The 26,110-nt window shown below is 44.3% G+C and overlaps 1 protein-coding gene across 1 annotated transcript; it reads right to left on the reverse strand.

Moving 5' to 3' along the window:
• Positions 1-12,104: 12,104 nt before the first annotated feature.
• TMEM42 (transmembrane protein 42) lies at positions 12,105-20,729 on the reverse strand. The gene is made up of 3 exons (XM_040432286.1): positions 20,565-20,729; positions 19,410-19,556; positions 12,105-13,032 (listed from the first exon to the last, which is right to left on the reverse strand). The coding sequence occupies exons 1-3, from the start codon at positions 20,706-20,708 to the stop codon at positions 12,895-12,897; spliced, it is 429 nt and encodes a 142-aa protein (XP_040288220.1). The 5' UTR covers positions 20,709-20,729; the 3' UTR covers positions 12,105-12,894.
• Positions 20,730-26,110: the final 5,381 nt, after the last annotated feature.

Here is a 26,110-nt window from a genome sequence, read left to right on the forward strand (position 1 = left end):
ACGGAAAGCAAAATACGTTCGTGTGAACGAGCCCTAAGGCTGAAGAAACTTGCAGGGACGTCAAGGGATAGTAAGAAATATCTTTGCTCCTTGATAACAAATCCTTGAACAAAATTGTTGGAACCCTTTTGTTAAAGAAAGAAAAACCCACAATGGTCATTGAAATAACTTGCAACTGACAAAAGTAATAATAAATAAAAGAAATACTGAAAATCATCTTATGAAAATCAGACATTGCTTTTGAATTGTGGTTCAACAAAATAATTTAAAAAAACTAAGTAAACTAAAAAAATTAAATAATGAAACAGGCCTGGACAAAAACTATGGTACCCCCTAGAAAATAATTTGACCATAGGGACATGTTAAACTAAGGTGTGTCCTGTAATCAGCATCACAGGTGTCTTCAAACTTGTAATCAGTCTGCCTTTTGAACGGTGAAAAGCAGTCATTGTGCTGTTTGGTATCCTGGTGTGTGCCATAGTGAACATGGACCAAAGAAAGCTAAGGAGAGAGTTGTCCCAGGAGATTAGAAAGAAAATTATTGACAAACATCTTAACCACTTCCCATCTGGGCCCTTTGCCCCCTTCCTGACCAGGCCAAATTTTGCAAAACGGACATATCTCACTTTATGTGGTAATAACTTTGGAACGCCTTTATTTATCATTCAAGTCATTCAGAGATTGTTTTCTCGTGACACATTGTACTTCATGATAATAATAAATTTGAGTCAAAATATTTCACCTTTATTTATGAAAAAATCCCAAATTTACCCAAAAATTTTAAAAAAATCGCAATTTTCTAAATTTCAATTTCTCTGCTTTTAAAACAGAAAGTGATACCTCATAAAATATTTATTATTTAACATTCCCCATATGTCTACTTTATGTTGGCATCATTTTGGAAATGTCATTTTATTTTTTTAGGACGTTAGAAGGCTTAGAAGTTTAGAAGCAATTCTTCAAATTTTTAAGAAAATTGCCAAAACCCACTTTATAAGGACCAGTTCAGGTCTGAAGTCACTTTGTGGGGCCTACATAGTGGATACCCCCATAAATGACCCCATTGTAGAAACTACACCCCTCAAGGTATTCAAAACCGATTTTACAAACTTTGTTAACCCTTTAGGCGTTCCACAAGAATTAAAGGAAAATGGAGATCAAATTTTTAAATTTCACTTTTTTGGCAGATTTTCCATTTTAATCAATTTTTTTCTCTAACACATCGATGGTTAACAGCCAAACAAAACTCAATATTTATTACCCAGATTCTGCGGTTTACAGAAACACCCCACATGTGGTCGTAAACTGCTGTATGGGCACACGGCAGGGCGCAGAAGGAAAGGAACTCCACATGGTTTTTAGATGCCATGTCCCATTTGAAGCCCCCTGATGCACCCTTACAGTAGAAACTCCCAAGAAGTGACCCCATTTTGGAAACTAGGGGATAAGGTGCCAGTTTTATTAGTACTATTTTTGGGTACATATGATTTTTTGATCATTCAATATAACACTTTATGGGGCAAGGTGACCAAAAAATTGGTTGTTTTAGCACAGTTTCTATTTATTTATTTTTACAGCGTTCACCTGAGGGGTTCAGTCAAGTGACATTTTTATAGAGCAGATTGTTACGGACGTGGCGATACCTAATATGTATACTTTTTCTCATTTATTAAAGTTTTACACAATAATAGCATTTTTGAAACCAAAAAATTATGTTTTAATGTGTCCATGTTCTGAGAGCTATAGTTTTTTTATTTTTTGAGAGATTTTCTTATGTAGGGGCTCATTTTTTGCGGGATGAGGTGACGGTTTTATTGGTACCATTTTGTGGGACATACGCGTTTTTGATCACTTGGTGTTGCACCTTTTGTGATGCAACGTGACAAAAATTGCTTGTTTTGACACAGTTTTTTTTTTTTTTTTTTTTACGGTGTTCACCCGAGGGGTTAGGTCATGTGATATTTTTATAGAGCTGGTTTTTACGGACGCGGCAATACCTAATATGTATACTTTTTTTTATTTGTTTCACTTTACACAATAGCATTTTTGAAACCAAAAAAATTATGTTTTAGTGTCTCCATGTTCTAAGAGCTATAGTTTTTTTATTTTTTGAGAGATTTTCTTATGTAGGCGCTCATTTTTTGCGGGATGAGGTGACGGTTTTATTGGTACCATTTTGTGGGACATACGCGTTTTTGATCACTTGGTGTTGCACCTTTTGTGATGCAAGGTGACAAAAATTGCTTGTTTTGACACATTTTTTTTTTTTTTTTTTACGGTGTTCACCCGAGGGGTTAGGTCATGTGATATTTTTATAGAGCTGGTTTTTACGGACGCGGCAATACTAAATATGTCTATTTTACTTTATTTTTTCTATTTTAATTTTTTTTTTTTTATTCCTAACTTGGGAACTTTTTTTTTTTTTACATGTGAAACTTTATTTTATTTTATTTTTTCAACCCTTTATTTTTTTTTACACTTTTCGTCCCCCATAAGGTCATACAAGACCTCTGGGGGACATTTGCTTCACTTTTTCTTTTTTTTTTCACAGTTGATTTCTCCTGTAACTGGGGCTGAGATAGTAGCCCCAGTTACAGGACAAATGCACCCCTATAGAGGCTGTACAGCAGCAATCCAGCGCTGTACAGCCTCACAGCAGGGCTGATCGAGGTCTCTGAGAGACCTCACACAGCCCCTGCACTCTCCGGTCCCGGCGGTCACATGACCGCCGGGCCGGAACAGGAAGCGCACAGCGCTTCCTTCTCTGCAGACACAGCGCTCGGTGAGCGCTGTGTCTGCAGCGATCGTGAAGGCAGGGACACCTGGGAACTGTCCCTGCCTTGTCTTAGGGTTGCCCTGCTGTCACTGACAGCGGGCAACCCGATCAGCAGCTGCACGATTAGCGTGCAGCTGCTATTTCTGACAGGACGTTTTAAAACGTGCTGTCAGAAATAGACGTCCACCCATAGGACGTTTATATCCTATGGGCGGACGTGAGGCGGTTAAAGGTAAAAGGCAATAATACCATCTCTAAACAAGTTGATGTCCCTGTTACTACAGTTGCACATATTATTCAGAAGTTTAAGGTCTACAGGACTGTAGCAAACCACCCTGGACATGGCCGCAGGAGGAAAATTGATGACAAATTGAAGGGATGGATAATACGAATGGTAACCAAAGAGCCCAAAACAACTTCCAAAGAGATAAGAGGTGAACTCCAAGGTCAAGGTAAACCAGTGTCAGATTGTACTATCGTCGCTGTCTTAGCCAAAGCAGCATTAATGGAAGACAACTGAGAAGGAAACCACAGTTGAAAGAGAGATTTTTGGTAAATCAGCTCTATGTTCACAGATTCAAAAATGAAGTATACAAAGAAAATAACATTGTACCTACTGTAAAACATTGAGGAGGCTCAGTTATGTTTTGGGGCTGCTTTGCTGTATCTTGCACAGGGTGTCTTGAATCTGTGCAGGGTACAATGAAATCTCAAGACTATCAAGGATTTCTGGAGGAAAAAATGTGCTGCCCAGTGTCAGAAAGCTTAGTCTCAGTCACAGGTCATGGGTCCTCCAACTGAATAATGACCCAAGCGACACAGCTAAAATCATCCAAGAGTGGCTAAGAGCAAAGCATTGGACTATTCTGAAGTCGCCTTCTATGACCCCTTATCTAAATCCTTTTAAACATCTGTGGAAGGAGCTGAAACATGCAGTCTGGAGAAGGCACCCTTCCAAACCTGAGACAGCTGGAGCAGTTTGCTCACAAGGAGTGGGCTAAAATACTAGTGGACAAGTGCAGAAGTCTCATTGCCAGTTATGGAAATCGCTTGATTGCAGAGATTACCTCAAGATATTAAGGGTACCATCATTTGTGTCCAGGCCAGTTTCACTAGTTTGTTTTATAAATGATTCTGGTAAACCATAATTCAAAAGCAATGTCTTATTTTCATTAGCGGACTTTCAGTAAATTGTTAATTGTTATTACTTTTGTCAGTTTCAAGTTATTTCAGTGATCATTGCGGGTTCTTCTTTCTTTAACGGAAGGGTACCAACAATTTTGTTCAGGTGTGTATATCTGACGATTCCTCAAAAAATTGTACCAGGCAAAGTAAAGATGATTAAAGGGAACCTGTCAGCATTTTTATAGTGCCCTAATTAAGGGAAACATAAACTGGTGACAGATACCTTTCAGAAACAGGAGCAAAGCTTTGACAGATTTAGCAGAACCAGCAGCTAGGTTAAGGATGTAACCACACTCTGCAGAAGCCAAATGGTTGGAATTTTTTTTTTGCATAAGACTGTTTAGAAAGTTGCTTACTTTTGCATTTAGGGCTCATTCAGACAGCCGTATGTTATTTGCGGTCCGCAAATATTTGGTTTTTCAGCAAAATATTCTTCATGTCCACAAAAAATGGAATGTATGTTTCCGTATGTCTTACGTTCAAAAGTGACATGACAGGGCATTAAAATTTGCGTGCATTTTTGCTGAACCATAGGCTTAAATGCGGCCACAGACCGCATTTTGCGGACAAGTATAGGACATGTTCTATCTTTTATGCAGACATTTGGAAGTGGATAGCACACTGTGTGCAATCTGTGGATTTTGCGGTCCCATAGAAGTGAATAGGTCAGCATCTGATCCGCAAAAATGTGGAACGGATGCGGAAAGAATAATATGCTTGTGTGAATAGACCCTAATAAAGCAAAAGAACATAAAAGTAAAACATTCCATGAAAGGACTACACAGCATTTAACATTTAGGATACTGGAGGTTTTTAAATTTGTTTTTCCTTCCCTATCTTTTTTGAGCCATAACTTTCTTATTTTTCCGTTCATATAGCTGTATGAGGGCTTATTTTTTGTGGGACAAGTTATACTTTCTAATGCCACCATTTATTATGGCATACAATGTAGTGGGAAGCGGTAAAAAAAAAATTCTGCATGCTGCGGTATTTTCTCCGTCCAAAATTCCGGAACACTTGCCGAAATGCATTAATGCTGGATCTGGCCCTAAGTGTTCTGGACAAAACGGATCCGTTTTTGCGGTCTGTGCATGCGCAGACCTTTGAAAATGTGAAAAAGATAAATACCGGATCCGTTTTTCCGGATGACAACCGGAGAGACGGATCCGGTATTGCAATACATTTGTGAGACGGATCCGTCTACAAATAGTATCCGTTTGCATACAGATTACCGGATCTGGCAGGCAGTTTCGGCGACGGAACTGCCTGCCGGAATCTAGCGACGCTAGTGTGAAAGTACCCTAAGGCTCAGTTCACACCTGAGCGTTTCTGAGACGCGCGTTTTACGCGCATATTTGTTTTTATGCACGTTTTTTGCAATAGTAAATGCGCGTTTGTGTGATTGACTGCAGTGTTGTCCAATGAGCAAATATCCCTGTCTATATGAAGTTTGGCCAATCATAGGGCATTGTAGGTGTGCAATTCCATGTGTGTTGGTAGAGTGTGTGGTTTGAAGTCATGGAATGCTTTAGACGGCGACGTGTTGCGGCACTTGTTGCAGCTATCGAACTGGAACGCTTGAGGAGAAGGCGGGACAGCGGGCGACGCTTCTGGGTCCATCCTGTCATTGCCAATAGACAGGAGAGGGGCCAGTTCTGGGCACTGTATGCGAAACTCCGTGGCCATGAGGACAAGTTTTTTGACTACACCAGGATGTCCATCCACAGGTTAGTACGTATATGTTGTTGCAATGTTTTTTCAATGGTTAAGCTAAGTGTTTTGTGCTTTTTGTATTGTTAACCCTGAACATTTTATTGTTTCCCAGCTTTGACGAGCTCCTGGTGCTGTTGTCCCCTCATTTGCAGCGTCAGGACACCTTCATGCGGGACTGCATCCCACCAGTGGAAAGACTGGTCATTACTTTGCGGTAAGTCACCTATTATTGTGGCCATTTTAACCATTTGCAGTGTGTTGTGCCAGGATCAGAGTTTCGCCGTGTTTCTCTTGTTGTTTGGGATGTATGAGTGTTTGTGCAAGGGGTATGTGATGTGTATGTTGACAACGTGTGGCATACATATCCCATACATGCATCATGTATCCACATTTGCCCATGTTTTACCCCTCACTTTCCAAAAATACTCCAAACATTTCCTTCCATTTTTTTTTCGTCGGTGAATGTATTAACATCATACATTTCAAAATTAAACAAAGGAGCAATTTTTTGGTATCAACATAAACATATTACAAAGCATTTTCTACATATGTGACCGTTTTTGTCACCCAAACCCTTGAGGCCGAGAATTTCCCTCTTCTCATTTTCACACGGTTTCATATTGCGGGCCAGAAAACTCTGCCTCGGGATCCCGCCGTGTCTCTCTGGCTCCGCGAGACTGATTGGCGGGTGGCATTTCAGTGGTGGTGGTGGTGGAGGTGCTTGGGCCCGTGCTTGAAGAGGGATATGGGTATGATGTGTGTTGTGTCTGCCATGTGTCAAGAGGGTGTTGTATGTTACTTTGTGTGTATGTGTGTGCTGGGTATGTGTGAGGGTGTTGTTGTGCTTGTTGGGGATGTAGTGGCCCATATTGTGGGCAATATTGTGGCCCATATTGTTGCCCATATAGTGCTGGCTGCTGTGGGGCCTGCAGTGGGGCAGTGCTAGATGTTGCGATCTCATAAGGGATGCAATATTTGTCTATGGTCTTCGTCAACTCATCCCTTAGTTTTGTGACCATATTTCTGGGCACATGAAGCATTTTCTCCTCTAGACTGAGGAGAAAATAGGCATCCGAAGAAAGTTTTGGCACAGGATGTGCCAGGGCATCCAGGCAGCCTATTAGCCTGTCCTGTTGCCTCTCTGTTCTCCTCCTTTTATGTCTGGGCTGCTGACTTGCTTCTGGGACGGCTGGGACAGGCTGCATGGGGCTCACCAAACTCGGAGTGGGTGGGGGGCCTGGAGGACTCATTGGCCCCATAGATGGTCCGGGCTCACTGTCCATTGTTGTGCCCTCGTCCTCTTCTTCGTCAACTCGCGTCTGGCTGGGTTCCCAGCTACTATCGGTGCTGTGAAGTGGAAAATCTAGGTAAGTATGTTCCCCATATGAAATTGAATGTATGTCATGTCATACCACAGCCTCTCCTCAATGTGTATGGCCTTGACTCACCTCCGCATTTCCGTGCATGGAATCAAAAAAGACAGCTGCTGGGCATGCACGTAACTGGAGCGTGAGCTTGGGGACGATCCGCTCCTCTGCTCCCTTTGTTTGCGCCTATGGCGGATAAAGGCGTCTTTCAGGCTTTTCCATTTGCCTTTCATAGTGGTGACTTAGGAAAAAAAAATACACAAATTAATAATGTCTCTTTATTTTCTTACATTTGTTTCAGATATTTAGCTACCGGACAGTCATTGACCAGTCTACACTTCGCCTTTCTCATCGGGAAGTCCACAGCCAGTATGGTCGTCCGGGAAACCTGCGTGGCAATTTGGGACGTCCTTCATCCTGCTGTGATGGCCCAACCACAGAAGGAGGACTGGCTGCAAATTGCGGATAATTTTTTAGAATCCTGCAATTTCCCAAACTGTGTCGGCGCAATAGACGGCAAACACATCCGCGTTCAGAAGCCCATCAGGAGCGGGAGTCAATTTTTTAATTATAAAAAATATTTCTCGTTTGTTCTTTTTGCGGTGTGTGATGCAAACTATTGCTTCAGGTACATTGACGTGGGGTCCTACGGCAGCAGCTCAGACTCAGCTGTTTTCGGGCATTCTGCCTTTGGCCAAATGCTCAATAATAATGAGATGGACCTCCCGGGGAACACCACACTGCCTGGGACCACTTATCCGGCTATGCCCTTTGTTTTTGTGGGGGACGAGGCGTTTGCGCTGGGGGAGCATGTGATGAGGCCGTACTCCAGCCGGGGACTCTCCATTGATAGGCGGGTATTTAATTACCGGCTGACAAGGGCACGCAGGGTGGTGGAGTGCGCCTTCGGCATTTTAGCTAACAAATCGCGCTTTCTCCATTCTCCGATTAATTTAAAATTGGACACCGCCATCTCAGCCGTGAAGGCAGCGTGTGCTCTGCATAATTTTGTACGTGTACGGGATGGCTTTAATTTTGAAGATTCCCTCAGCCATTCCTTGGAGAGTCCTAATCCGAGCGGTGTGCGTGGGAGCAGACACGGTGTGGCTGTCCGGGACCACTTCACCGAATATTTTTTATCACCACATGGGGAGTAACCCTGGCAATTGGAAGCCATCTAAGTTTATGTTAATTTATATTTTTCGTCTGAAAAGAGTGTTTCAATTGTATTTTATTTTGCATTTTGGTGGTTTATTACTATGCCTAAATGACCAAATTTGAAATGCACTTTTGTGCATTTGTGTTTTTTCACCTATATAGTGCCCCTTGTGGATGCCCCTATAGTGGCCATCAATAGTCGTCTGTTAACACTGGTAAAAAATGTGGGCGAAAACTTGTGTCCCATTTAAGTGCCCCATACTCGGCCAGTAGAATATAAGCCCATGTGGGCGAAAGAACGGATTCCATCAAGGTGCCCAATACTGCCACGTTATAAACAGAAGCACCTAAAATATGCCAGCCCACCCATAGCCCACAATCTGTGGATTTGGAAAATGTACACAATATCAATAACAACTTAGGATTCCAATCCCTCAACCCAAAATTAGGCCTACATTTCAAAATGCCACTACATTTGCGGATTGAAAGAGCGCAGTCTGCCACAAGACAGTGGAACCACTGCAAATTGAACATACTGGGCCATTGCATTGTACCAGAATGTGGGGGAGGGTGAACCAGGACAGTACTAAAAACCAAAGGGCTGAGGGGACACTATACAACATGTAATGTGCACATCATTCTTTGTAAACTAAGGCCACTGAGTGCCCATATACAAGAACAGGGATGGTGATGCTGCGTCCCTCTCCCTGTTGCTAAAATCCAACTCCATGCATGCCTGCACAGGCTCCAGCAAGTAAAATACAGCCCAGCATTTGTGGAGGTGGCGTTTGACAACAGCTGGAGGGCTGCAGGTGGAGCTGGCCAGGGCTATTACATATAGTTGGTACACCACTGCACACAAGGAGTTTACTTTTCACATTACAACACACATGGAAATACCTTTTCCCTTTTTCACTGTCTTTGTGAAAGTTGCCCAATCTGGCCAGATTCTTTTACCAATATCCCCCCAGGCCTGCTGCCTGCTGTTCCTATTTTTATAGTTGCCATCCTGTGTGTCATACAGGCAGCGTTTGGCTTGCACCAGCCTGATCAGGGTCTCAGTGTCACATACAGACTCCTCCATGCTGGCTTCTCTCCAAAACTGTGCTTTGCACCTGGTGTTGTGCCTTTTCCAGCATGTTGCAAAATCCTAAACGCGCGTTTTTGGTGTAAAAAGCGCGCAAAATACAAGCGTTGCGCGTTCCCATTGAAGTCTATTGGGCCAAAACGCGCGAAAAACGCTCCTGAACTCGTGTATGCGTCTGGCGTTTTACAGCGCGTTCGAACGCGCTGTAAAACGCGAAAATGTGAACCAGTCCCATAGGGAATGGACCATGTGATGAGCGCAGTGACGTCACCAAAGGTCCTTTTCCTCCCAGGTCCTCAAGGAAGAAAGAAGACGAGCCGGGCTGTGCGAACAAGTGGATGAGGTGAGTTTAATTATTTTTTAACTTCTCCATTCCTAATTGACTTAGCATTCTGTATTAAGAATGCTATTATTTTCCCTTATAACCATGTTATAAGGGAAAATAATAAAGATCGAGACCCCATCCCGATCGTCACCTAGCAACCATGCGTGAAAATCGCACCGCATCCGCACTTGCTTGCGATTTTCCCGCAGCCCCATTCACTTCTATGGGGCCTGCGTTGCGTGAAAAACGCACAATATAGAGCATGCAACGCACAAGTGATGCGTGAAAATCACCGCTCATCTGCACAGCCCCATTGAAATCAATGGGTCCGGATTCAGTGCGGGTGCAATGCGTTCACCACCCGCGTGGAAAACACGCCCGTGTGAAAGAGGCCTTAGATGCCGTGATCTCACTTGATCACAGCAACTAAAGGTTTTAATTACAGTGATCGGCATTATTGTCTCTGCAATTTTAAACCGCTGCATATGCGAGCGGACGCCATGTTTTCCTATCGCTCCAGCACCGTACATGTACGGTGCTGGTAGCAAAAGGGTTAAAGCTCCTTTGGGAAGGAGAGTTCCTAGTTGTTCCAGATAATTTTCCTGTGCAGAGGTGCTGCTGATCACCTGATGAAAGAGTGTTTGCTGATGGGGTAGCCTAAATCATCATTTGTGGGCATCAGATTGTGCGGTCTAAACAGAAGCAATGACAATCCTTGGGACCAAGAGATCGCAAGATTGGAGATGCAGCTCTTACCTCCTCTGACAAGCAGGCAATTATCAGGTTTGTTCCTGATAACTGCCTGCTGTGTAAAGGAGCCTTTAGTTAAAGGGGTTGTCCGGGTTCAGAGCTGAACCCGGATATCCCTCCATTTCCCCCCCGGCAGCCCCCCTGACAGGAGCATCGGAGCAGTTCATGCTCCGATGCTCTCCTTTGCCCTGCGCTAAATCGCGCAGGGCAAAGGCATTTTTTGGAGTTCCGGTGACGTACCAGGGCTCTCCATGGGGCTGACAGGAACCCCGGTGATGTCACCGGCACTGATGGGTGGGATTTAGCGCTGCTCTAGCCAGTAAAACGGCCAGAGCCGGTGACGTCACCGAACACACTGCCGGGCGGAAGTTTCTGCCCGGTAGTGTGTTATTGAAAACAAAAGAGCCCGTGCCCTGCGCGATCTAGCGCAGGGCAAGGGAGCGCATCGGAGCATGAGATGCTTCGATGGTAGCCTCAGGGGGGCTGCCTGGGTGAAAATAAGGGTATGTCCGGGTTCAGCTCTGAACCCGGACAACCCCTTTAAATGCAATGTAAGGGAAAGGGATGCATTGTAACATTACAAGGAACTGATGTGTGAAAGAATCCATAGTGCTACATGCCCTCAATGTTTTTCTATGGGAGACACTGAGCCCTTGCCCAAGGTTTCACTCACTCTCTTTGGCCAGAATAGTTGCCTAATAATTATATGTACGTTGTAAACAATAAAAATGTTGAATAGAAGTTTCACCAATTATCCGGAACAAACGTTTCTATGAATGCTAGTTCCCGGTAAATGCACACAAATGTATTTTCTTACCGTGTCTGTTCCGTTTTTTTTTTGTGGATCCAATCATTTCAATGGGTCCACAAAATAAACGTAAGTTACTGAGTGTGCATTCCGTTTCCGTATTTCCATTCCACAAAAAAAAAATAGAACGTGTCCTATTATTGTCCGCAATATGGACAAGGATAGGACTGTTCTATTAGGGGCCAGCTGTTTTGTTCCACAAAATACAAAATGCACATGAACGTCATCCGTATTTTTTGCGGACTGCAAAATACATATACATAGTCGTGTGCATGAGCCCTAAAGGTGTTGTTGATCACCCGTCAAAACAGCGCAAATTCTTGCTTGTTGGGTGATCTCATCTTTTCTGCGGTACCTGAAACTGTTGTTTCCCGGCAGCACGTCAATCTATGTAAATAAGGGGATGTGCTGCTGGCAATACAACGGTGAACTGAATGGGGTCCCAATGGTTGCTCGCTCCTCATTCATTTTGCATCAGGCCATGTGATGGTCCTTTAACTAGTTCAAGACCAGGCCATTTTTTTTATACGTGTCTTTGAAAGGCCAAACGTTTTTTTTTCCCGTTTACGTTCCGTATATGGAACCATTCATTTCAATGGATCCGCAAAAAAAAAAGGAAGGTACTCTGTATGCCTTCCGTTTCCAGATTTCCGTTCAAAGATAGAACATGTCCTATTTTTGCCCGCATAACGGACAAGGATAGGACTGTTCTATCGGTGGCCAGCTGTTTCGTTCTGCAAAAAACGGAATGCACATAGACGTCATCTGTATTTTCTGAAGATCAGTTTTTTGCAGACCGCAAAATACTGAAAAAGCCATACGGTTGTGTGCAAGAGGCCAAAGGCATTTTTTCCATTTGGATATGTAAATAATTTCTGTACCATTACTCGGTATATAAGGCTTTATTTCTGTAATTTTTATTTTAGTATTTGTTTTGTTGGAAAAAAAATAGGGGGAAATTTATCATTCACTCTACGGCTTTTTTGGCTTACAAAAGTAGCAACACCCAGGTTTACGAAAAGGGGGCATGGCAAGGGTAGAAAGTAGACGGGGCTATCAACCCAGGAACATTCATCCTTATTTACATCACAAATTGGCATGGACTGCCAGAGGTAGATATTTTATGACAAGGCCCCATCATTATGGCGGAGCACTGTGTATACAAAAAAGGAGAAAAACCATCCTTGCCTTCTCTATGGGGAGTCCCGCTGCTGCAGTCTCTCCAAGGACATCCCTGCAGGGATAAGCACAGAATGCCCAGACAGATGTAGTCAATGGGCGATCCAGAAGCCGTTAAACGAGTGCCAATCAGCGATATCATCAACCAACGCTTGTCTCTGACCCAGTTTCATGCCATGTAAAAGGACCCTTACTTTTATATAGAAAACAAAAAGTAGTGCCTAGAGTATTGCTTAAAAATACACTAAATGCAGACAATAAAATTCCAGTCTGTTCCCTAACATTTTGGTCCATTTATTTGATTTTTGATAAATAAGGTAACGCTCTTTTATCAGTGAAGAATGAATGGAAAGAGAGTAGTTCTAGTTTAAGGGTAGATTCACCGGTGGCAGATCTGTTGTAGAAACTTCTGCGGCTGAAAATCTTTTCCATTGACGTAAGTGGGGTTATTTGGGAAGGAAGCCCAGGCTTTTCGGCCAGCATATTTCACAATAGAAGGAGGTATCTTGAACGTTTTTCGGTTTGTCTCCAGAGGTCTATAGTCAGTTAGTTCTCCTTTTTTGTTGAATCTTCGGTTTTTGAGGATGACGTGTGAAGTAAAACCAATCCACACAGTGTAATTGAAATTCCAACCCACCAGAGCATAGCGCGCGATTCTCCAAACAGAACTTTGCCAAGGACAGCCTGTCAAAGAGATTTTGTAGATATGGATCACATTCAATTAATAAGACCATATAAAACCCAAATGTTCACAACCTTTCCCATAAAGATGATAGAAATAATTAAATGGCGTTCTAATACTGTCTGTTTATGCTGTTTTTGAGCCAGGAGTGGATGACACATGTTGGGATGTACAGTATATATAAGAGCTTCTCAACTATACATACAACCATTTCGGCTTTAATATAGTATGGAAAATGGAACCCTACTATGACCACATTTTCTCCTAAACGCAGTGCAAACGGCAGGTGGAACTTATTAACCCTGGAATTTCATATGCCAGTCTTAAATTTAAAAAAAGTGCTGAAGTAAGGTGCATGAAATTTATTAAAGGGGTTATTCAGGCAAAGATAATGATGCCCTATCCTCATTTGCAGATGAGCTGTTTTAAGAGCTCCAGTGAACTATGTGGCCTACCGGCAGCTTACCAAGCACGGGGTTGTACATTGTATAGAGGTTGTGCTTGGTATTGTGGTCAGCCCCATTCACTTGAATTAGGCTAAGCTGCAACTAGGCCACGTGACCGATGAACGTGACGTTACTGGCCTAGCAAGAGGCCTCTTCTAACAGCTGATCAGCGGGGGTCCCAGGTGTCAGACCCCCACGATCTGATCTTGACGACAGGTCATCAATATATTCTACTGGATAACTCCTTTAAGTGAGGCAAACCTCTTAAATAATTTGGAGCATCTTTGTGTTATCCATGTGTCAGAAACTGAAATTATGCCAGCTATGGGACCGTTTGCACAAATGATCCCACCAGCAACATGCCAGACCAACATGGGCGACCAGGAAGATAGTTTAAAAAAAAAAAAAATAATGCCGACTGGTCCTTGAGCACAATAGCAAGTGATTGGCTGAATTTGGCTAACCATACCATGAACAAGAAGTTTCGGCTGACAACAGCTAAAATTTTCCACCATGGCTGATTAAATTTTCAGCAGACAAGAGTCTGCCATCGGCCATCACAAACAATCGTTTACGCCTCTTTTTAAAATGACAGTAAACCAAAATAGGCCATTCCAGCCAACTCTTATCTGACGTGTACGGCCAGAATTAAAGGGCTTGTCCTGGCTTTTAATATTGATGACCTATCCTCATATCCTAATATTGATGACACCCGCTACCCCCGCCGATCAGCTGTATGAGGAGACGGTGCGCGCAGTGCGCACGTGCCAACTCCCTTCTCTCTTCCTGCTCATCACTGCTGTCTATGGCAAAGCAGTGGCGAACAGGAAGAGACAGGAGACGGCACGTGCGTACTGCGCGTGCCGTCTCCTCATACAGGTGATCAGCGGGTGTAGAGGGTATAGGACCTTAGCCGATCTGATATTAATGACCTATCCTGAGGATAGGTCATCAATATTAAAAGTCCGGAGAACCCCTTTAAAGCGGTTAGCCCAAGATTATCACCACTTAAGCTGGCAATACACAATAGTTTTTTGCCGAAAACAGTAGGTTTGATTTGCACACTAATGTGTGTGCTGAACTCCTGACTCTCCTCCCACAGATGATAGAAAAACTAAAGGTTACGGCAGCATCTCCGGTATATCCTTTATTGAAGCCATGAGTGTGTACAAGCAAGCGATTGCGACGTTTCGGCTACATAGTAGCCTTTATCAAGTATGTGAACAGTGATTGTAACAGCCATAAATAGTAAAAATTACCTCCTCCCACCAATTGGTGGGACCAAACAGAGTGAAGCCACAACCCACTATCATCTATATAATTAAAAAGTGAACACAATCTGGTATCTAATATAACACATCGGTGCAGGATTAATCCCTGTGTTTACCTGGTGTAAGATGGTCCCAATCAGCCAAAGCAGAGCGCAGCTGGGCTCCATGTCCGCGTGTAGCAGGATGCAATGCGCATGTCAATGACGTCATCACGCTGCTGCCGCAACGTCATGGCGGAAGCGCACCCAGCGGACACTTTGTCGGCGTATTCATGCCGCTCCAGAGGGCACGCGGCTTGCGCGTCATCAGATCGAATCACATGGGGATCACGTGAGGATCACATGATCGCAATGCACTTGTCGCTGCCCGAGTCTATAAACAAATATACATATACAGCCGCATAAAGCCATATGAAATATGTAGATTAAAGATACTATACTTTGGCCTTAAACATGCCTATCTATCAATGATATAATATTCAGCCCCATATTACAACTCCTTATATGGCATGTTAGTTGCCTATCCTTATATGGCATGTTAGTTGCCTATCATATATTGCATATATATGAAGTAAGGCAGTGCTCCAGACTAAAAAAAATACCTAGTAGCCATTGGCTCCTGACCTGAAAAATTTAGGAGCCAAATCGAAACCGAATCAAAATTTTGGTATCGTGACAACGCTACGCCGATCAGATCGGTGTAGGGTTGTTTCAATACCAAAATTTTCATTCGCTTTCGACACCATAAAAAAGTACTGCGATACTCAATAACCACGAAAAAAAAAAAAAAAAAACACACCAAAAAAAGCCGCATGCATTTCGCATTTTAGGAAACGTTCGGCCCATAATAGAACAGTCCTATCCTATTTTCCTATGGGGAATCTGATCGGCGTAGGGTTGTTTCGATACCAAAATTTTCATTTGCTTTTGTCACCATAAAAAAGTATTGCTATACTCAATACCACGCAAAAAAAACAAAAAACACCAAAAAAAGCCGCGTGCATTTCGCATTTTAAGAAACGTTCGTCCCATAATAGAACAGTCCTATCCTATTTTTTGGGGTGACAAGATACTAAAAAATGGCGAATCACATGGTTTTTATTCATTTATTTCTGTTACGGCGCTCATAGCATAGGAGATATTTTTTAATAATTTAATAGTTTGGACTTTTCGGATGCAGCGCTATGTAATATGTTTATTTATTGTTTATATATTTTATATGTAAAATTGGGAAAGGGGGGATTTAAACTTAATATTTTAGGATACTTTCACACTAGCGTTTTTCATTTCCGGCATAGAGTTCCGTACTAGGGGCTCAATACCGGAAAAGAACTGATCAGGCATATCCCCATGCATTCTGAATGGAGAGTAATCTGTTCAGGATGCATCAGGATGTCTTCAGTTCAGTCATTTTGACTGATCAGGCAAAAGATAAAACCGTAGCATGCTACGGTTTTATCTCCGGCGGAAAAAACTGAAGACTTGCCTGAATGCCGGCATTTTTCCCCATAGGAATGTATTAGTGCCAGATCCGGCATTTAAAATACCGGATCCGTCCTTCCTGCATGCGCAGACCGGTAAAAATGTGTAAAAAGATACAAGACGTATCCGTCTGTCCGCATGACAAGCGACATCCGGATCCGTCTCACAAATGCTTTCAGTCAGCGGCAGTTAACCCTTCAGGTGCGGTACCTGAGGGGTTAACTGCAGCGGATCGCAGCTCCCTGTCATAGAGGTCGGGTGCCGGCTATTTGATTCCAGTACCCGCCTCCTGTATTTGTATTAACAGGTCAGTTATCTTCATTGGTGGCGCACTCCCCTCCTCCTCCCGTCTCTTATCCTATTGGCGGCGGCAGCAGCACAGGGGGGAGGGAGAGACTCCTTCTCCTCTGCGCTGCTGTGAAGAACATCGGCGGCGGGGCAGAGAACTATTATCTCCTGTGCCCCGCCGCTGTATTCAACTGCAGAGCTGCGGGTCTAGTCGCAAATGGCGACAAGACTAAAAAGTCTTGTCGCCATTTGTAAATTCTAAGTCGCATTGGCGACCATTTTGGTCGCCATCTGGAGCCCTGAAGTAAGGTGCAATATAATCCCTATCGTGTGTATATAGCTACATGGAGCCCAGGTGTATGACTGGACCTACGACCATCATCAACTTCTATAAAAAAAAAGTAACTTAAACCTACACTGTTGTTTACGAACAAACAACGACAGAATGCCCAAAAATAATCCAAAATAATCATAAAAATTATTCATTTTATTACAAAAAATTCACTGAGGATGCGCTGGGTGCGCTTTCGCCATGACGTTGCGGCAGCAGCGTGATGACGTCATTGACATGCGCATTGCATCCTGCTACACGCGGACATGGAGCCCAGCTGCGCTCTGCTTTGGCTGATTGGGACCATCTTACACCAGGTAAACACAGGGATTACTCCTGCACCGATGTGTTCTATTAGATACCAGATTGTGTTCACTTTTTAATTATATAGATGATATTAGTGGGTTGTGGCTTCACTCTGTTTGGTCCCACCAATTGGTGGGAGGAGGTCATTTTTACTATTTATGGCTGTTACAATCACTGTTCACATGCTTGATAAAGGCTACTATGTAGCCGAAACGTCGCAATCGCTTGCTTGTACACACTCATGGCTTCAATAAAGGATATACCGGAGATGCTGCCGGCGTAACCTTCCGTTTTTCTACGGATCTGCGGTCCTGTTGTGGCTGATGCATTCCGGGATTGGTCGGTGAGGTCCGTTGATGCTGCTCTACTTCTTTGCTTTTTCACTCCCACAGATGATGTCAGGGAAGACAAGGATCGGGCCATATGAACATCCAGTAAAATGATGGCTGTACATGTAAGGTTATCTCTGCAAACTTAGGAGTGATCCCTAGGACAGCATGATTACTGATGTTTTAGACTAGGCGCACCATGTCCATATCCTGCATGTGGTAGCACAATGAATGTTCATAAAAAATACTGAAAAACTTGCTGCATAAAGGCCGGCTTTAGTTTATGGTGGTTTCTTGACTATCCCCCCAACGTCTACCTTTAGGCACACCAGGGGTGGATTTCAAGAAGCATGACCCTTCGTTCCTCCAGGAGATGAGCACTACACCAAGCTTCTCCACGTCTTTCTTTGGCAGTAGACAATAGGGATCGACCGATATTGATTTTTTAGGGCCGATACCGATACCGATAATTTGTGAACTTTCAGGCCGATAGCCGATAATTTATACCGATATTCTGGGAATTTTCATTTTTGAGAAAAAAAAAAATTCCTACACAAATCTGCTGAAAATTAATATGTTTATTGTTAATGTGTATTTTTTTTGTTTATTGTTAATGTGTATTTTTTTTTTATAAATCTTTTTCATTTATACTTAATATTTTTGTGTTTTTTTTTACTAACTTTTAACCCCCTTAGGGACTAGAACCTTTGTCCTATTCACCCTGATAGATCTCTATCAGGGTGAATAGGATCTCACACTGTCCCTGCTGCTCTGTGCATAGTGCACACAGCAGCATGGAGCTGAACATGGCAGCCAGGGCTTCAATAGCGTCCTGGCTGCCATGGTAACCGATCGGAGCCCCAGGCTTACACAGCTGGGGCTCCGATCGGAGGAGCAGGGGAGAGGGGATCCTGTGGCCACTGCCACCAATGATTAATACTGGGTGGGTGGGGGGGGGGGCGCACTGCGCCACCAATGATTAATACTGGGGGACTTGGGGGGGCGCAATGCGCCACCAGTGAAGATAAGTCTCTCGATCATTCATATACAGGAGGCGGGAGCTGGCTGCAGAATCACATAGCCGGCTCCCGACCTCTATCAGCGGTAGCTGCGATCCGCAGCACCTGAGGAGTTAACTACCGCGGACCGCAGCTATTGCTCATAGAGGTCGGGAGCCGGCTATGTGATTCTGCAGCCAGCTCCCGCCTCCTGTATATGAATGAATGAGAGGCTTATCTTCATTGGTGGCGCAGCGGCCACAGCCCCTCCCCTCCTCTTATGTTCTATCCCCTCATTGGCGGCAGCGGCAGTACAGGGGGAGGAGACACTGCTTCCTTCTCCCCTGTGCTGCAGAGGGAACACAGAGAGCGCTGAGAGCAGCGCGATCTGTGTTCCCCATACGTTATCGGTATATCGGCAAAATAGATGCCGATACCGATAACGTTCAAAATCCTCAATATCGGCCGATAATATCGGCCAAACCGATAATCGGTCGATCCCTAGTAGACATGAATGCTGGGCCATTCAGAGCATGGATGTTTATGGGGAAGATCAGCTTTTGGCTAAAGGTCCTCTTCCAGGAGCTGATGCCAGTAATGAGCACCAACATTCAAGTCTAATGGTGCCACGGCCCGATGCAAAATGAATGGGGGCTGAATGATTGTCATTGCGATCATTCGGCACCCATTCACTCTGTATATTGTCAGCATAAGGTGATGTGTTACGGACATACGACAATGTTAGACATCACATGAAAGATACTACAGAGGGTTTTGTTCTCTTGTCGGGCGATCTGCGGCACCTTTACACGAGCCAATTATCTGGAACAAGCTTTGAATGTTCCTTCTCAACAGTAGGTCCGATCCTCAGGACCCTCACAGTTATAGTATCTGTACCTACCACATATTGTTTCTACTCAAATACTCACTGAAGACACAAAATTTGAAGCGGTGGTTGTCACAGTGGCAGCAGCTGAGGATGAAGAATATCTTAAAGCCTTAGCAAAGAAGGTCCACATGGCGGCATTACACAGCAACACCAGGCCGGCACAGCCCAGGCGGAGGACGAGGTGGACCTACAATCAGCACAGGGTAAAGTTTAACTCCTTATTTCATCTCATCACAAGGTTTGTGCTATAGTGAAGAATGACCTTCATCATGTCTGACCAAATGTGAGGTGACCCGAGCCCAAACCAGTGTTAGCAGAAAGTATGATGGCAATATACAAGGAAAAAATATTGTTAGGTTTTATGTACGATACATCTTCCTCTCTGGTAGCGCCCCCTGCGGACCAACATGTTCAGTGGCTTCTCTGCTCATGTAGTGATCCCACAGCAGATGGAGCGGCACAGATACCCTTCATTCATCCCTACTTTTATGCATTGCATACCACAGTGCTATTTCTTTCTTTTTTTGTGGACTTACAAGGACTGTTTTCTATGTAGGGGAGGAAAAGGTTAACTGCAATGCACTCCCGGGAGATGCAGCAGATTGAGGGTCACATCAGATGAGCTGCTGCCCGCCCCACAGAAAGGGAAGAGCCTGGAGCTGCAGAGAGGTGAGTAAAAAAAAAATAATAAAAAATAGAGAAAAGGAATGAAAATTACACTGGAGAGCAGTGCTTTTTTTCGCACTGACATAGTTAAATGATGGGTACATTACTCCAGATTTTTTTTATGTGCGAGACAACCCCTTTAATACAAAATGTAGCTTGACGGGGATCCTATTTATTTGTCTTTGGCCATATAACAGCACCATCACTAGAATCCCCTTAACCAAGCTTTCTCTGGGTTACAGATATTGATGACCTGTGCTCAGGATAGGTCATCTACACTAAATCAGTGGGGGTCCGACACCCCCATGGATCAGCTGTTTGTTTGGGTTAATTCCCCCCCAATAAACTCACACAAAAACAGCTGATCCATGGGGGTGTTGGACCTCCACCGATTTGCTATAGATGACCTATCCCAGGTTAATGCCCTCTGATGAACTTCAGGTCCCCCCATATGTTCGGTTTCCATTAACTCTTTACACCCTGACCGTCTATGTGAACAGACTGGTGGATTCTAAGGGCACTCACTCACCCACTCGCAGACATCTGCCCGCTCCCCTACTGTAACCGCACACAGGTCCCTCATATAATCCGCACCCAGGGCAAATTTAGCGGAGGAGGCGGACAGCGCCCCCAAAAGCCCGGCCGCCGCGCTACAGCCCCAGCTGGACCACATTGAACTGCAGGGAAAAACGCGCTTCCTGTTTAACCACGTGATCAAGGTGCGTGCGCTGGAGACGGGTCGGCCATGTTACTTATGGGCAGCCCGCCCAAATCCCAATACTGTGTGCGAGTGTCCTTATAGGGATCGGACGGCACCGAAATCCAGAATATTTGTGTAGTAGATTAATTAGGGAGTGCAGTAAGCATATGGAACAAAATAGGGGAACCACTACTCATCATGATGACATGTACAAGGTCTAGCCTGGTGACATGTTCACTTAGCAAACCACAGTACCCCCATTGTGCCAACCCCAGGTGCCCCCTTACCCAGAGTCCCCATGGTTGCCAGCCTTAGCCCTCATAAATGCTTTGCATAGTAGTCCGCTAAGTGGCCCCATGTTTGCTAGCCCCAGTGCCCTCATAACAGAGCAGACACAACATATTACTACCTGCCATGTTCAGACCAGACCGCTGGCTACATTGTAAGCGTGCCACCCAGGAGCTAAAGGCTCATGGGCCCTGGTGCAAGAGTTCAGCTTGGGCCCCCCTTCCCTCAGTGCTTTGTGGTCAGGGGGGCATATAGGCTTCCTGCTGGCTGAGTCAAAAATTGAAACAGCACCTTCCCCCCCATGCCAAATTCTCGACCTACCCCTTCCCTCCAGCCAGAGTAACTTGACCAGCATACACTTTCTATAATACTGGTGTCTTCTTATGTGGTACAAGGGTCTTTGGGCCCCCTCAGGCTCCTGGGCCCGGTAGCGACTGCTACCTCTGCACCCCCTGGCGCCACCACTAGATTATAAAGCAATAAAGGACGGACCACTGACCCATTTAAATGGGTCTGGATCTGTCTGCGGCAGCCGCACAGATGTTGCCCATGCGTTTGGGACCGCAAATTGCTGTCCTGCAATGCACGGAATGGCCGAGCAACGGCTGTGTGTATGAGGCCTTAAGTTTTTTTTTTTCACAGTGCTGCTAATAAAAACATCCACAAAACTGACCGATTAAGCTGCAGATTTTCTGCTTCTAATCTATAGCAGAGAGGAAAAAAAAAAAAAAAAAGCTGCAGATTAGACGCAGTTTCATTCTTTGCATTGGAAAGGGTGAAAACCACAGTATAAACTGACATGCTGCAGATTTCAAATCCACACGGCAGGTCAGTTTCTGCTGCCACGTACAACTGAGAATCTGTAAAAGCTCATTCACTTTGCTGGTACTGTACAATGCTGCAGATTTGCCGCATGAAACTCTGCAGCTATAATCAGTCACTTGTGAATCCAGCCTTAGGCCCCTTACAGACAAGCGTGCGTCTCGCTGCGAGTCCGCAGGACAGCTCCCGTCCTGACCTCCCAGCACCAATGAGGGGTCACATAGCATTATATTGATTTATGATGCTATGTAACCCTTACGGTTCTGGAATGTATTGGATAACATTGACAGCATTATGTCAGTGTCATGTAATACATTCCAGAACTGTAAGGGTTACATAGCATCATAAATCAATATAAGTGCTATGTGACCCGCCAGTGCTGGGAGTTCAGGCCGGGAGCTGTCCTGCAGACTCGCAGCGTCGTCTGCAAGGGTGCCTGCACACAAATGGGCACTGACCTGGTCTGCACCGCAAAAATATGTTGCGATTCTGTGGGCTTTCTGTCCATCCCTCTGCACCTCAAAAAAATAGTGCATGTCCTATTTTTTGCAGTGCAAACAGATCACGTACCCATTCAAGGGAATGGGTCTGCATCTGCAGACAGCAGTCACATGAACGGGGAGTTGGGGACAAATTTGCGGTCTGCTGCCCAGGCACCGACAGCCTACGGCCGTGTGCATGACACCTAATTCGGTATTTATTTTACTGACTCTTTGGTTTAAATCAGGGGTCCGGCGTGTGGCCCCCTGCCATACTGTATAGTGAAAATGCTAATGACCACTTCCATTAGCATGCAGGAGGCGAGAACAGCACTGCGCTGGCTATACTCACCTTTCCTAGTCTTCTTCTGGCCCCGCTCTGTGTTGTAGTGCACGTAGGTGTGCGCTGTCAGGTCACAGTACAGGGCGGCAGGAAGACGACCAGGGAGGGTAAGTGAATCTGACAAGTGGCAGCGCAGTTCGGAGCTGGAAAGTTTCTTGAGGGTGGGGATGGTCTGATCTGAGGCTAGGGAGGGGTCTGATAGCAGGCTGATGGAGGTGGGGGGCAGATCTGAGAAAGGGACAAAGACAGGGACAGTTGTGAAGGAAGAGGCAGGGAGAGTGAAAGCTGGGTCAACCCCTCTCTGGACCCCCCTGGGTTTAGCTTGGCTGCCATTAATGCCAGATAAAGAACTAAATAAATAACATTCTGAACTTAAAAATTAGACTGCTATATGTGGTCAAAATAAACAAACTATTTGTAATATATAGTGCAGGCGCCATTTTGTGCTGCAAAAATACAGCGCTCTAGTTTTTTTTTTTATTGAAGCGCAATTTCTGTAACTTACCCCTAAGTCAGTTATATGTTTGACCAAATATAGCAGTCACATTTTTAAGATGAGAATTTTGTATGGCCCACGAATGATGTTACAAATATCTAAATGGCCCTCGGCAGCAAAAAGGTTCCCCACCCCTGGTTTATTGAACCAGTACTGCATATAAAAAATAAAAACTGATGGAGATAGAACATGCTCTAGTTTCGTGAAAATATAGATGGTCCGTGTGAAAACCCCCCCACAAAAAACTGAAATGTGAACGTGAATTTGCCCATGTGTAAATCGCGTGTGCGAATAAACCCACAGCCATAATACAACCTCCAGGGAAGGCTACTGCAAATTTTTTAAATAAGGATTTTTTTTTCAGTACTTGATATCCCCTGCACCTCCGGAAGAGGTTCTTAATTTATGACGAGGCTAGAATGTAATAGACGTCAGCTCATAGTTGGTGTAGATTTTAGTTATCATTTATATCAGGAAACTGGTGTAAATGAAGATAAATCTGCTGGGGACAATGGCCCTGCCTACACCACACCCTCTCCACAAAACATTTTGTATAAATGGCATTTAAAAAGTCGTAAACCCTCTGTGTTCTATATCTTTAAAAGTAAAGCATACAGGTGAAACTCGAAAAATGTGAATATCGTGCAAAAGTTCATTAATTTCAGTAATGCAACTTAAAAGGAGTTGTATTAATGCAACTTAAAATTTGAATTTTGTGAAAAGGTTCAATATTCTAGGCTCAAAGTGTCACACTCCCCCCTGAGCAAAGGGTACCCGAGATTGTGACTTTGGGGTTTCATAAGCTATAAGCCATAATCATCCAAATTGTAACATATAAAGGCTTGAAATATCTCGCTTTGCATGTAATGAGTCTTTCTCATATATTAGTTTCACCTTTTAAGTAGCATTACTGAAATAAATGAACTTTGCACAATATTCGAATTTTTCGAGTTTCACCTGTATATGACCAGCTCCATCCACTGCACAAAGCAAGAAGCTGTGTAGTTCGGACACTGGTGCTAAACAGCTGATTGGTGGGGTGCAGGGTGTCGGTCCCCTGCAGATCAGATAGACCATCACTTGGAGAAATGTGGTAAGCAAGAACAGGAAAAATTGGATTACACTTACCGGTAATCCCCAGGAGAGGCCTCCTCAGGAAAGGAAACCGAACCGCTTTAAAAAGAGGGTCCACCCCCTCTATCCCCAGTCCTTTTCCAAGTACTAAGGAACATAACATCTTAATAAATTATCTACATTCCTATATATAAAAATTTTTATATATTATTTTTGGGGAAGGGAATTGACCGGGTGCTGTCAGAAAACCGATTACCGGTAAATGTAATCCAATTTTTTCCCTTCGCCTATGACAGCAACCCTAGAGACTAGGCGAGAATTTAATCTAGGGTGGAACAACAGCTTGGTATTGCCCATACGGCCTAGGTAGGTTTAGCATTAGGTCCCAAGCTACTTGAGAAACCTTGGCGTGGTGTTTGGACTCAGACATGTCCTCCAAGCAGGATATGTTGGCTAATCTCACAATTTTACACCAGTATGAGGGTTAGTAAGACCGCAGAGTGCACCTGTCTTTGTTTTTGTTATATTATCTCCTGTACACCCCATAAGGCTGTAATCTGATTGAACACTCCCTGGTCTAGGGACCATTCCCCCTGGCACAGACGATGAAGGCTGAGGAAGACTGCTTTCACATGGTTTGTTCCTGAAAATCTGATGACTGAGGGATATAAGGCCCGGAGCTCTGGGTACCTCCCTGCCGGTTGACATAGGCCACTGCTGTCATATTGTCTGAGTAAATCCTCACGTTTCTGCCTCTGATGATCAGGAGACTCTGCACCAAGGCTAACCAGATTGCATTCAGTTCCTTGAAATTGTGAGACTGAAACAGACAACTGTCGTCTCAGCTCCCCTGCAACAGAAGAGACCCCCACATGGGCTCCCCATCTGGATGGGCTGGCATCCGTGGTCAAGGGGAGGACCGCTTTCTTGAGCCAAGGAACACCTCCCTGTAGATTTTTCAGATCCATCCACCACCCTAAAGAGTCTGGGGTGATAGATAGATCCACACATCCAGAGAGAGGACCGTGCGTGTGACGGCAGCCGGACATGCGATTACAGCTGCAGACGCCCAGGAAAGCCGAAACCCCCCTGGACCAAGAAGGAAAACCGAGTGGGATAAGAGAAGGGAGCCCAGTCTTTTGCAGCGGCAACTAGAGGAGTCTTACGCCGCACGGGATAACCCTCCCAATACTATAACAAAGTCAGGGCTCTCACAGCTCAATCTTTAGCAGTTCCGATCCCACCTGTCTCTTAGTACAGGAAACAGAACTGGGGATAGAGGGGGTGGGCCCTCTTTTAAAGCAGTTCTGGTTCCTGTCCTGAGGAGGTGGAGGCGGTCTCTCCAGGCATGCATTCATAGGCGAAGGGGAAATTCAGTTAGACCTACATTCCTAAAGATATTTGAAAAATTCTATTTACCTGAATGCCATCAATGTGGAGATTCCACTCAGTCCTCTACTGAGCACTTCTCTCAGATTTTCCTAGGCCAGTGAAGAGACGTTCTGTCACGTTGCCTAGGCGCAGCTTAGCTCCATTTAAGTGAATTTGGTTGAGCTGCGATACATTATACAATGTATGGCACTGTGCTGGATGAGCAGAGAGAAGGCCCAGGTGTCAGAGGTCCACGATCAGTTGTAAAGAGCTGGAAAATCCTTTTAATAAAAACACTAGTCAAATAAGAAACTTTTCATATAGCAGTCCATGTGCGAGCTCACCCCTGTTATCATTTGGATACGTCAGTTTTCTTGCGTGAAAAAGTTGCAAACTGCATGTTGCTGACTTTTTCAAAGCCACTTGTGCAAAAATAAAATGTTGACGACAAGGGGGCATGCCTGGCAACCCCATCATATTTATTGTCTTCTATGCCAGTTTT

Source organism: Bufo bufo, chromosome 5 (assembly GCF_905171765.1).
Source record: "Bufo bufo chromosome 5, aBufBuf1.1, whole genome shotgun sequence".
In the NCBI taxonomy this organism is placed as follows: domain Eukaryota; kingdom Metazoa; phylum Chordata; class Amphibia; order Anura; family Bufonidae; genus Bufo; species Bufo bufo.

Excerpts from the sequence above, each read along its gene's own strand:
- TMEM42 (XM_040432286.1), bottom strand. The coding sequence starts at position 20,708 with ATGTGGTCCAGCTGGGGCTGTAGCGCGGCGGCCGGGCTTTTGGGGGCG. Across the intron at positions 19,557-20,564 it reads GGGCAGATGTCTGCGAGTGG|GTCCACCTCGTCCTCCGCCT; the intron begins GTGAGTGAGTGC and ends TGCTGATTGTAG. Across the intron at positions 13,033-19,409 it reads CTTCAAATTTTGTGTCTTCA|GCTGTCCTTGGCAAAGTTCT; the intron begins GTGAGTATTTGA and ends TCTCTTTGACAG.